At 49.5% G+C, this 13,637-nt stretch overlaps 1 protein-coding gene across 1 annotated transcript in view; it reads right to left on the bottom strand.

Annotated features, from left to right (window-relative positions):
- MEGF6 (multiple EGF-like-domains 6) overlaps nucleotides 1-13,637 on the bottom strand; it is a 170,765-nt gene that overhangs the window by 130,303 nt on the left and 26,825 nt on the right. Inside the window, exon 4 of the mRNA XM_006885926.1 lies at nucleotides 8,480-8,584. Within this exon, the coding sequence (XP_006885988.1) occupies nucleotides 8,480-8,584 (105 nt within the window). The remainder of the gene's footprint in view (nucleotides 1-8,479; nucleotides 8,585-13,637) is intronic.

Below are 13,637 nucleotides of genomic sequence, written 5' to 3'. Positions count from 1 at the left end.
AAAGAAGCTCTGGTATAGTCACACAATGGAATACTACGCTGCATTGAAAAATAAGGAACTCATGCAATATTATACAAAATGGGTGACCCTGCAGGACATTATGCTGAGTGAAATATCTCAGTCACAAGAGGATAAATACTGCATAGGGCCACTGTTGTAAAATGGGGCTGACATAGGGGTTGTGACATAGGGGTTGAGGAAAGACTGAGAAAGAGGGGATAAATAATGAATACTGCATTGAAACAGATGAGGGAGAGAACTGTTTTAAAGGGATATATGGTTAGGTATTATTGTCATGACACGATTCCAGAACAAAGGCTGCACAGTGGAGTGGACTTGAGGGGAGGAATTGTATAAAAATGAAAGAATTTTTCTTTTACTACTCAAAGAGAAGGGCAAATTGGGATGGGGGGTATGGAGAGAGAGAAAAATGCAACAAGAATGAATGGAAACCCTAAGTCTCTGTAAACTTTCATTAAAATTAATTTAAAAAAAAGACCTAGATCCCCACCACTAAACCAGTAAGCAACATCATGTTGTTGTTGTTATGTGCTGTCAAGTCATTTGCGACTCATAGCAACCCTATGTACAACAGCCCTAAACCCTGCTCTATCCTGTGCCAATCTCATTGCCTCTGACACACCCATCCCGATTACCCCAGTCACTGAATCAATCCACCTCATAGAGGGTCTTCCCCTCCTGCGCTGTCCCTCTACTCTGTCCGGCATGATGTCCCTCTCCAAAGACCTGTCTCTCGGTACAACATGTCCAAAGTATGTCAGGCGAAGCCCCAGAATCCTTGCCTCCAAGGAGCAGCCTGGTTTAATCCTCTCTACGATGAATCTGTTTGTTTTCTTGGCAGTCCATGGTACACTCAGTACTCTTCTCCAGCACCACAGCTCGAAGGCGTCAATTCTCCTTCTATCCTCCCTAGTCATTGTCCAACTCTCTGATGCATAACAAGTGATTGCAAAAACCATGGCCTGTATCAGGCGCACCTTAGTCTCCAGAGAGACACCGTTGATCTTGAGTACTTTAGAGAGGTCCCTAACCGCAGACTTTCCCATCGCAATACGTTTTTTTGATTTCCTGGCTACTGGTGCCAAGAGTGTTGACCGTGGAGCCAAGCAGACCGAAGCTGTGAACAATCTCAATCTCTTCACCATCCATCCTGATGCTACCGATTGGTCCAGTGGTGAGAATTTTTGTCTTCTTGACATTGAGCCTCAGTCCATATTGAAGGCTGCAGTCCTTGACCCTCTGCAGTAAGTGCATGAGGTCCTCCTCAGTTTCAGCGAGCAGGGTTGTGTCATCTGCATAACGCAGATTGTTGATAGATCGTCCACCAATCCTAACACCATGCTTCTCCTCATAGAGCCCAGCCTCTCGGATAATCTGCTCTGCATACAGGTTGAAAAGGTATGGAGACAGGATACATCCCTGGCATACACCCTTCCCAATTTTGAACCATGCAGTGTTGCCCTGCTCTGTTCTGACGACTGCCTCTTGGTCCAAGTATAGGTTTCGCATTAGCACGATTAAATGTTCTGGGATTCCCATTCTTCTCAGAGTCAGCCACAGTTTGTTATGATCCATGGAGTCAAATGCCTTTGCATAATCAATGAAACACAGATAGACATTCTTCTGGTATTCTCTGCTTTCAGCTAAGATCCAGCTAACATCAGCTACAATATCCCTAGTACCATGACCCCTTCTAAACCCAGCCTGGACTTCTGGCAGTTCTCTGCTGATGTGCTGTTCCAGTCGTTTTTGGATAATCTTCGGTAGAATCTTGCTTGCATGTGAAATCAATGAGATCGTTCTGTAGTTTCCACACTCAGTTGGGTCACCCTTCTTTGGGATGGGAACAAATATAGATCTCTTCCAGTCAGTTGGCCAAGTGGTTGTTCTCCAGATTTCTTGGCACAACTTGGTGAGCACATCCACGGCAGCATCTGTTAGCTGAAATATGTCAATTGGTATACCATCTATTCCGGGGGCCTTAGAAAAGATTGAAATTGTCAGCAACTTCACCTTAAAAAAATACACACCACCACAGCCAGGATCAAGATCAGAGGACAAGAAAGGAGAGGCACATCTACAAGGATAGGAGTCAAGGAGCCTAAGGCCGGGCCCATTTTGGCTGCAGGCCTCAAGCAGGATCCCACAGCAGGTGGCAGGACCACAGAGGTGCTCTGACCAGCCCTCTGTGAGCCCGGCTCGGCTGCAGCAGCCTCCAGACCTGACAGCACACACATGCGCCCGGAGGAACATTCTGGTGCCCTGGTCCCCGCTCTTCCAGCAGCCTCTCCAGCAGGAGGGCCAGGCTGGGGCCAGAGTCCAAGACCACCAGGCACAGGCCAGCCGCCAAGAGCAGCAGCCACTGTTAGCATCTGGGCCTCGGTGAGGGGTCAGGCCGGACTGCAGGACAGTGGGCAGCATTGAAGGGCAGCTGGAGGCAGCTTCCTCTCTGTCCAAAATTATCCCAGTTTAGAAACAGCTGCCCTTGATCCCAGGCTGGGGGTGAGGGTAGCCGAGGGCCCGCCTTATGCTTCCCGGCACAGCCACAGTGTACCCACCAGCTCTTTCCCAAGGGCCTCGCCCACCCACTCCCTGCTGGGGTGTGAGAACCAAGCCTCTAGTGGGAGGGGCTTGAGTGTGGAGGCTCAGCGGAACCCCTGAGTCCTGCCAGCCAGCCGGTTGGCAGCCTCCTGGCTCAGCCCCTGCTCAGAGCGGGCACCAGGATACTCAGGAGCCCAGTCAGACCTTCTCCAGCAGTCCCCACAGATCTCCTGGGATCAGATTAACAGCTTCCTCACTACTCATGTCTATACCACTCTTCCCTCTGCTCCCACATCTCCCCTACCTCCTCTGGGGAACCCCAGCTAACCACCTGGCCCACGTAACACCCAGCACTGACCGGATCTGGAGAGTCCTGGCACGTTGCTGTTATGTGCTGTCAAGTCGCCTGCAACTCATAGTGACCCTATGCACAATATCCTAAGCCAATCTTATTGTCTCTGACATACCTACCCCATTACTCCATTTACTGTGTTAAACCATCTCATCCAGGGTCTTCCTCTCTTGCACTATCTCTTTATTCTTCCACACACGATGTCCTTCTCCAAGGACTGGTCCCTCCTGCAACATGCCCAGAGGAAGTCAGACAGAGCTTCAAAATCCTTGCCTCCCAGGAGCAATTTGGGTTTCACTCTTTCCAGGACAAACCCTTCTGTTCTCCTGGCAGTCCATGGAACATTTAATACTTTTCTCCAGCACCACAACTCAAGGGCATCGATCCTACATCTGTCATCCTTAGTCACTGCCCGGCTCTCTGATGCATAGCAAGTAATTGTGAGAACTACGGCTTTGATCAGGTGCACCTTAGTCTCTAGACTGATATCGCTGCTCCCTGACAGCAGATTTTCCCAATGCAACTAGTCTTTTAATTTTCTGACTGCTGGTGCCAAAAGTGTTGTTGATTGTGGAACCAAGCAAGCTGAAGTTGTTAACAATCTCAATCTTCTCCCCAGCTATCATTTGCTGACAGCTAGCCCAGTGATGAAAAACTTTATTTTGTTGATGTTGAGTTTCAACCCATATTGAAGGCTGCGATCCTGACCTTCTGCAGCAAATGCCTCAGGTGCTACTCAGGTTCAGCAAGCAGGGTTGTGTTATCTGCATAACATCGGTTGTTGATAAGTCTCCCTCCAACCCTTATGCTGCAATCTTCCTCATAAAGCCCAAACTCTTGCATGCTCTATTCTGCATATAAATTGAAAAGGTATGGAGACAGAGCACATCCATGACGTACTTTTTCCCCAATTTTGAACCATGCAGTGTTTCCTTACTCTCTTCTTATGACTGCTTCCTGGTTCAAGTATAGCTCTCACATGAGCACAATCAGGGGTTTGGAGATTCCCATTCTTCTTAGAGTCAGCCACAGGTTGTTGTGATCCACACAAAAAAGTCAAAGGCCTTTGCATAGTCAGTGAAACACAGACAGACATCCCTCTTTTTAAAAGGAACTGTGGTGGCCTAGTGGTAAGGAGCAGTGCTACCATCCCAAAGGCATGTGGGTCGAATCCCCTGGATACTCTGAAGAAGAAGGAAGATCAATCTCATCCCCTGCAATTTGCTGCCTCTGAAAACCCATGGAGGGTCAGCCAGGAGTCTGTCCTGCTTCCGTGGTCCCCAATAACAATGATGAAGATAGAACTATAGTCTTCAATACGAGTTATACTTCAAAGCCAAGAAAACAAATGCACAGCTGGACCAATAAACAAATCAAGATAAATGAAGAAGAGACTGACGTTGGTAAGAATCTCATTTTACTTGAAGCCCCAATCGACATCCTTGGAAGCAGCTGGCAAGAAATCAGACAACATACTGCACGAGGCAACTCGACGGCCGAAGACCTCTTCAAAGTGTTTAAAGTGCAAAGACGTCACCTTGAAGACTAAGGTAAATGTGACTCAGGCGATGCTACTCATTACTTCACATGCACAGACAATGACTAAGAAGGACCAGAGGAGAACTGATGCAGTTTCATTATAGTGTTGGCTGAGAATAGCGACTATATCATGGCTTGCCAAAAAAAAAAAAAAAAAAATTTAAAAAATGAACCAATATGTCTTGGAAGGAGTGCAGACACAATGTTCCTTAGAACTGAGCATGGGGAGACCGTGCCTCACATACTTTGGACATGTTATCAGGAGGGGGCTGTCTTTGGAGAAGAACATCATGCTTGGTGGAGGGTCGGCAAGAAAGAGCTGGACTCACCCAGCAGCCAGCAAAGAGCTCAGACGCAGCGATTGTTCTGAGGGTGGTGCAGAACTGCCTGCATTTTCTTTTCTTGTGCAAGGTACCCAACAACGTTGTTCCTAAGTGTGAGTTCCCCCACCCCTATTTTTTCCCCCTTAAAGATTTAACACCACTCTTCATGAGAAACAAAGACAGGCAGCAGGCTTTAGGGTCCAAAGAGGGCGCCTTTTGCCCAAGTTTCTTCAGTGGCACAATGTAGGGGAAAAAACTATGTGGTCCTGGCCAATCTGATGATAGAAAAGATGCTTCAACAGAACTCCAGGGCTCGGTGAGAGGCAGAGGGGGGGCCTAGAACTCCCTTCTCCTCCACAGTACTGACCTGCAAGGCAAAGAGGCATGATCCTGAGGTCTGCCCCAAATCTAGACACATTGAGGTAGGGGCCGGGTGGGAGCAAACTCCTCAAAGCTTAGGCACATTGATATGTCACGCCAATTTTTCTAGGTGGCAGCCACACCAACAACAAGGGACAGAGGCTATCTCAGCTGCCACCATCCCTATGTCCTTATGCTGCCACTGCTCTTCTTAGTCTGACAGTAGCTCTCCTGCCTGCCTGACCCCTTTCCTACTACTTTAAGCCTCTCGGACCTCCACAGAACATTGTGGAATTTTATTGAAATTGAACAGCTAGGGAAGTGGGCTATCTCAACCATGTCAAAGGAGGATGGTGAAGTCCACCCTGGACAAATACAGCATCTGATCCTGGGGTCTTGTTCATCTGCCAGGACCAGGGCCTGGGGTGGGATGAGCAGAGTTGTGCTTCAGGCTGGCCCCAGGCCCTGCCCTCCACCTCCTGCCTGCTGCCCACACAGGCCCGCTTTGTGCTCAGCGTTTCTCCAACACTCTGCAGACAGCTCTCAGGGAACAAAGCCAGGAGGCAGGGGAGGAGGGGTGAGGGACCCCAGAGCCACCTCGGCAGACCCAGGCCCGACTGGTGGTCTGGGCAGGCAGGGTGGGGGCAGCAGGGGGCTTCCTAGGGGCACCCCCTCCTCCGTTGTTCTCCACAATCAACAAGCAGTTCCTTTTCCCTCCCCTACTCTTCAAATGAAAGGATTTCGGGGAGCCAGAAAAAAATGTGACTTTTATTTTCAAAACTGGAATCAATTATAATTGGGGGGTTGGTTAAATAATCCCAGCTGTGCTCAGCCTCAGGTCTGCAGAGCCCGAGCTGGGCCTCCAGGAGGCAGAGGGCGGCGCCTGGTGGAGGTGGAGGACCAGCACTTGAGACACACAGATGTCCCCAGAGGTCAGAGGCCAAGCAAGCGCCCAGCCCCTGCCCCAGGAGACAGTTCCCAAAGGGGAGTCAGTCTCTATCCCTCCCTGCAGGCCACGTCTGTGCCCAGCAGGACACACTGCCCTCCCAGGAAGCCCACTCCCCCAGAGAGCCAGGCACAGGCTTGACCACCCCCTGTGAAGAAGGTCAAGGCTGGGCCCTAATCGGGCCTGCCCTTCCTCCCTGACTGCTTCCCACCAGCCAAGGGGTGTGGTCAAGGACACATGCTGCTACCCACCATGTGACCAGCCCTGACCTCTGACCTCAGTGTCGTCCCCCATGCAGCAGGTTAAATGGGGGCTCAGTGAGTACATGCAGGCAGAGTGGGGTCCAGGCTTCATCCTGAGCTTTTACGAAATAGTGGGAGCTGGAAGCTAGGTGGGGACCGATGACTCCAGAGAGCACCGAGCAGACAGGAGAAGGCATGTGTGCGCAGCCCCCGCCCTGCCCCAGGCACCCTGGACGGATGGCCAATTGCACACACTGCCCTGGACCCTGCAGAGCACCAGGCTCTGCCCACATGTCACTACCAACACCCTACAACCTCCCACAAGATATGGACCTCCCCCCACAAGAGGGACGTGTCAGGGTCTCCTGAGAGGAGGGGAAATGAGAGAAGCGGGGAGAAAGTGGAGAGAAGGGTATCGACTCAGCACCAAGCCAGGTAGGTGGATTCCACAGGACAGGAGGCGAGTGGTAAGCAAGGCCGGGGTGGGTTGGAAGAAGGCTGGCCTGGGGTATGCGCAAATGCCACCCAGTAATTCCCCAGGACAGTCACCACTCCTGAGGCCCCTCCCGGCCTCCCTCTCCAGGAACAGTGGCCACAGCAGCATCTGTATTACTGATCCTGCGGCCACAGCACTGCTCTGAAACCCCCAAACATCACCGCTGGGGAGCCACCAGCCCACCCCGCCGAGGCCAGTCTTTCTGACGCAGCTGAAGTCGGGCAAAGTTGGTTCCTTTGTGACAGAACAGACAGACCGGCTAATCCCACCAGGCTTCATTGACCACAAACCCCTCTGTCCCTCAGGGGGCCCCCCTAGCCCTTCCATGGCCTGTGCTGGTCTAAATCACAAGGAGACCTGGCTGGTCTCGGAGGTGAGGTATCACAGGACAGCATCGGGATGAGGAACCCCTAGCCACTTGCCCTGACAGTCAAGCTTGGAGATGAGCTCAGCAGAGCTCCGGACGGCAAAAGCTGGGAGCCATCAGCACCACCAGTCAGCGTCCGGGAGACAGCGCCCTCTCAGAACCGTGCACAAGACCCGTCGGTCCCCTTGGGAACCCTCTGTTCAGCCATCAGAGCAGCAAGTGGGAGGGGGTCTCCTTCCAAACGTGCAAACCATCCTGGACTCCCAGACTTCCTGGCCACCTGCTGGGCAGACAGAAAGCGACAGTGTACGCCTCCCGTCCCCCAGCGGCGGTGTCCACCTGGGAAGAAGGCCCTGACCGCTCCCACGGAAGCCACTTCAAAGCAGCGGAAGCGGCTCAGAGGATCCCATTTCACCCGGATGGCTGGCCTGTGTTCTGGCGCCAAAGGGGCCTTTAGACTCTGCATTCAATGCAAACACTTGGGAAGAGAAGGAACCCACAGAGAGGGGAGTGAACACCCCCTCATCTCTCAAAGGACTGGCCAGACTCCTTTTTCATAGATCCACACACTTTCCTCCACTAGAATCCTATTACCCATCCCCCACGTGCAGCCCTTTTTCTGTAGAACAACCCAAAGCTTAAAGCTGGTGTGGAGGATCCCAGGATGGCCCCATTCTCAACTTCAAGGTCAATGACAGCCTCTATCAAGGGGGCAGTGCTGCATGGGGATCCCAAAGAGCCCTGTCCCACCCTGTGCCTGGTGTCTGTCTAAAAGACAGTGGGAGGAGCTCTGGTGGCCTAGTGGTAAGAAGCTGCACTGCAATCCCAGAGGCTCACAGCTCAAATCCACCAGATACTCTGCTGGAGGAGGGACAAGCTCCTCCTGTAACAGTCTGATTCGATTTGACAGTACACACACAAAATAATAATAATAAAAATTAAAAAAGAAAAGACAGTGGGAACCCCCAGCATCCAGAGCAATAGTGACCCTTTTAGGGTGACCCTCCTTCTGACAATCTCCAAGCTTGCAGGAAGTGGGTGGGAGGCACGGACACCCCCCACAAATCTAGACTATGCCCAGATGGTCAACTTCTGTGTCTCCTGACCCAGCCATATCCCCACCCCCCATCCTCATGTCACACTTTGTCCGCTGGACCCGATTGAGTCCCCCAGTCTCATCATGTCCCCTAGGCCCCCTGAGCCCCTGACCCTCTCTGCCCTTGACTGTGCCACAGCCAGGGCCTTACAGTCTGCATCCCTCTCCCTGAGTGCCCCGACCACGCCTCACTCACCATACTGGCAGCGGGGACCCCGGAAGCCTTGGGGACAGAGGCACAGCTGGGTGGAGCCTGGCTGGCAGCGGCCACCATTGAAGCAGATTCCAGACGTACAGACGGCTGTGAAAGGAAAGGGGTGGGTGAGGAAGGCAAAGCAGAGGTCAGAGTCTGAGGGGCTCCCAAACTGACCCACCCAGGGGAGTGAGAGATGACCTGATGAAGTCCCAGGGACGCCCCAAGGCATTTCTTCACTGGGCTCCTTCCCGCTCTCTCCTGAGGGTGGGGTGGGGTTCCCTGACAGTGCCCAGGACTCTTGGGTGTTGGGGTGGTAGGATTAGCTTGAACATGCATGAACAAACACTTGGCCTTTCCAGCACTTCTTCCTCATTGGGTCCCCACAAGCTTCTCCCCCAGGCTCCTGGGGAGCCTATCTCCCTGACGCCACCCCTACAGGCATCCTAGCTGGTGCTCACCCACATCCCCACACTCTCCTCCCTCTGATGAACCCCTACATCAGCAGAGTTGTGCTCACAAAGGAGGAAGGTGGCAGAGGAGACCTAGCAGGGCCACAGGAACTCAGAGGAAGTGCACAGAGACCCCCCCCCCCAGAACACACAGAAGGAAGTCCAGGACCCCACAATGGGAAATAACAGTTTCTGGGTACAGAGGGCTAAAACGTCAGACACTAGCAAGTCTACAGAGAAAGAAAAGCAAGTGTTGAATTATCACCATGACATCCAGCCCAGACCACAGCGGCAGGTTACAGGGAGCGAGTCAACAGCCAGACCTGCAGGAGGGCAGCACCTCCGCATCCGGGGTCCCAGCAAGGCCCTGCCTCATTCTGAGCCCAGGTCACTGGACAGGAAGCAGCCCCTTGCCCTTATTTTCACTCCTCCTCTGAGTCAGTGGTCCTCTCCCACTCCATCCCGCCCACCACTGAGGGACCCCTTCCTGACACGTGGCCTCACAGTCCTCACGCATCCCTCTCCCACACCCCACCCTTCTCCACCCCGCCTCCCCTACCGTGCCAGGAAGCATCTGCCTAACTCTGGAACAGAGAAGAGAGGAAGATGAGCTCCTGTAAAGTCAGACCAGGACAGAGGTGGCATGATCTCGGTTCTACAATATCAAAGTCACAGAAACCAGAGATGGTCCATGGTTCATGAGATAGAGGAGAAGATTGAGTTTATGTTCACGGTGGTGGAGTGATTTGGAAAGGGACAGTAATATCAGTGCCACAACTGAAGGCCGAGAAGACCAAGGTCACTAGATTGTTCAGTGGAAATTGTTGGATTTGTGAGACTTTTGTTCTGTTTATTTTCAACACACTCACAGACATACCAGGACTCTACTCCTCTCTGCTCTCTGGACCAAACCCATGGTTGTTGCTATTATGTTCTGTTGAGTCACCTGTGACTCATAACGACCATAGGTACAGCAGCTCTGAACCCTGCCCTGTCCTGAGCCAGTCTCACTAATTCCGACACCCCAAACCCCACTGCCCCAGTCACTGTATCAATCCATCTCATCTGGGTCTTCCTCTCCTCCACCCTTCCAAGCATGCTGTCCTCCACTGGTCTCTCCTGGCCATATGTCCAAAGTATGTGAGACAGAGATTAAAAATCCTTGCTTTCAAGGAGATGCTTCATTTCATCCTCTCCAAGACAGACTTATTTGTTTTCTTGGTGGTCCATGGTATGTTCAAGACTCTTCTCCAGCACCACAACGCGAAGGCATCGATTCTTCTTCTGTCATCCTTAGTCATTGTCCAGCTCTCTGATGCATAGCAAGTAATTGTGAAGACCATGGCCTGGATTAGACTGGCATCTGGGACCAGAACACTATCTCTTAGGCTAGTGGATTGAAGTTCTCTTTCGAGACAGGGTGACAGGTATAGTCAGCTCTGTTGCACACATGGTACCCACATGCATATGCACATACACATATGTACACACACACATATATACATACAATCACACGTGCATATACCCGAATGTGTGCGCACACGTACCTACCAGGACATAAGGTCAGAAGCAACCACTGCTCTGTCCTCGGTCCAGGATAAGAACTGGCAATTGACCATCTCTCTGGGCTGAACATTGAGTGTTTTAAGATTTTAAAGAACTCATTTTTGGAGCGGCATCCTTAGCTCAGGCTAAGCCAACCATCCAGAGACAGAGATGGTACGGATCCTTCTTTATGGTAGCCGGAACCTCGGAGTTGCTCCAAGATCAAGTTTCTGGGGCAGAGGTGAAGGTGGTCCAAAGATTAGCACCCAATGCCTGATGGGACAACTGTTGGTTTCTTACTAGACAGACTGTGAGATGTGATTTGGAAGCCTGTTTCTATCTGCTCAAGTCCAAGTCTTCTTTTCTTCCATCTCTATAACTCAGTGAGCTATTAAATGCTTTTTTAACAAGTCCTTTATCTACTTTTATTTTTTAAAAAGAGGTCTTATTTTAAAAATTTTTTTATTATTAATTTCAATGAAAATGTACAGAGACTTTGGATTTCCATTCTTTCATTGTTGCACTTTTCTCCCCTCCCAACCCTCCCCACCCCAGTACACTCCCCTCTTGGAAAAGTAAAAGAAAAAGTCTTTCATTGTTTTACAAACCCTGCCCCCAGGTCCACTCCACTATGCAGCCTTCGCTCTGGATTCCCATCATGACAAAAATACCTAATCATGTATCCCTTTTAAACAGTTTTCTCTTTCATCTGTTTCAATGCAGTATACATTATTTATCCCATCCATCTTTCTCAATCTCGCCCCAAGCCCGATGTCTGTCCTGTTTTACAACAGTGGCACCATGCAGTATTTGTCCTTCTGTGACTGAGATACTTTGCTCAGCATAATGTCCTCCAGGGTCACCCATTCTGAATAATATTGCATGAGTTCCTTGTTCTTCAAGGCAGTGTAGTATTCCATTGTGTGAATATATCACAGCTTCTCTATCCATTCGTTTGTTGATGGGCACTTCGGTTGTTTCCAACTCCTTGCTATTGTGAACAAAGCGACAACAAACATGGGCGTGCATAAAAAGAGGTCTTTTGCAGAAGATTTGTTCATTGCAAAAAATCATCTGATTCCTTGGCTGCTGTTTCCCTGGACATTTATTATGGATCCAAATAAAATGAAATCTTAAAAGGAAGACCAAAGAATTGACACAATTGAATGGTGGTGTTGGTGAAGAAACACTGACTATATACAGTCAGAAGAACTAACAACTCTGTTTTGGACAAAGATTGTTGTTGTTTTTAAGTGCTGTCGAGTCACAGATGACTCCTAGCGACACTATGAACATAAGACCTGAACTCTTGTATAATATGAACATAAGACCTGAACTCTTGTATAACTTTCATCCTTTCTCCAAGCTCATAGGGTTTCCAGAGGCAAACTATATCAGAAGTGGATGCCACTCCTGCTTCCAAGCTTATTTTACTCGGGGAGCTCCACCAAACACTGCCCACCATGGGTAATCATTGTCATATTTGACACATCAGTGTCACAGCGGTTAGCATCACAGCCACCACGAGTTACCTTTGTATGGCAAACAGGAAAAAGTTTGGCCAGAAATGAGGATGGCAAGACCTTCTCTCATCTATTTTGGGTATGTTCTCAGGAGGGACGAGTCCCTGGAGAAGGACAATGTAGTTGGCAGAGGACCAATGAAAGAGGAAGCCCCTCAGGGAGATGGGTTAGCACACCGGCTTCAATGGTGTATCTACAGCTGTGAGGGTGGTGCAGGCCTGGGCGATAGTTCCTCCTTTTATATTTAGAACGACAATGAGTTGGAGCTGTTCTGTGGTATCTGACAACAGCCGGGCCAGCGCATTCCTCAGGGAAGCTTATCCATCACTGTTTCAAAGGGGAACCCCACTCTTTCTATACACATGGCAAAATTATTTTTCCCCTCTCTATAAATGGTACCTCACTATCCTCTCAGGTCAGACACCTGGGAGGTTCCCTTCTATGCATACAGTCATTTGATTCAGGCCTGTATCTGATCCCCAGCTTAGCCCTAAGCACCTGTAACTCCAGCACAATCCTCTCTACTTCCATTATCACCATTCAGGCCAAAGCCACCAGCATGTCTTGCCTCTTCACACCCTTCCCCCTCTTTCACTCTTGTTTACCTAAATTCCATTCTTTACTTATAAGCCTTCGTGTTCTTCTTTAAAAAATATGCTCATTTCATTCAAATATGTAGACTTTTCAACAATTTAAGAGGATTGGAAACATTTAAATAGTAACAAAATTGCTAGTCTTATTTACTTAGATGCTATATAACTCTTCAATCCATCTTATTTTATAAAAAAGCGAACACAAAAGCGGTAAGGTTCACATGTCCTTTTTACAAATTGCTTCAATTTATCATGAGTTAAATGTGAAGAACACCACAGATTTAAAAACAAGTACAGAATGCCTGATTCTTTTTTTTAATTCCACAAATACCTAGCACCCCAAAATAACATGTAAACACATCTCTATGCTGCTCAAGGACGTCTTTGTAATTTCTATAATAAACTAAATGGTATCAGTTCCAATAGATGACTTTTTATGTAAGTTATGGTTTTAGTCATTACTTTGACTGCATTAACTGATCTTTATTATTTTTTTTTTAAAAAAAATCTACATCGAAGGGGAGCTTTGGTGGCCTAGTGGCAAGGAGCTGCAACTACAATCCCAGAGGCCACAGTTCAAATCCACCAGATGCTCTGCCGGGGAAGGAGGGAAAATCTCCTCCTGTACCAGTCAGATCTGATTTGACGGTACACGTACACAATAAAATAAAAAACAATTAAAAAAAAATCTACATCATGTCACCCTGCTTGAAAGTCACGTCACCAAGGACTCCTTTGACTTAGGACAAGCTCATTTCATGGATTCCTGAACCCACCTAAAGGCCTTGCCTCATTCCCCATGCCCCGCCTATTCCCTCTCCGCTCCCTAGTCCCAGTACACTGTAAAAACACTGACTTCCTCGCTTGCAGGCCCCATGTGAGTGTTCTGTTCCTGACACCCACCAATGCCTAAACAATCATCTCCTATCTTAAATGTTTCTTTCTCAGGGACCCTAGCTCAGTCCCCAGTGCTTATGGTCCTTTGTACTTCCCCACTGCTGTCCCTCAATTATAATCAAGCCCTTAATTAAGGCTATCTGCCCTGGAT

Source organism: Elephantulus edwardii, unplaced genomic scaffold (assembly GCF_000299155.1).
Source record: "Elephantulus edwardii isolate Elephantulus edwardi_28Jun2011 unplaced genomic scaffold, EleEdw1.0 scaffold00045, whole genome shotgun sequence".
In the NCBI taxonomy this organism is placed as follows: Eukaryota; Metazoa; Chordata; class Mammalia; order Macroscelidea; family Macroscelididae; genus Elephantulus; species Elephantulus edwardii.
Note: the sequence above shows the minus strand (reverse complement) of the source record. Positions and strands in the feature narration are given on the sequence as shown.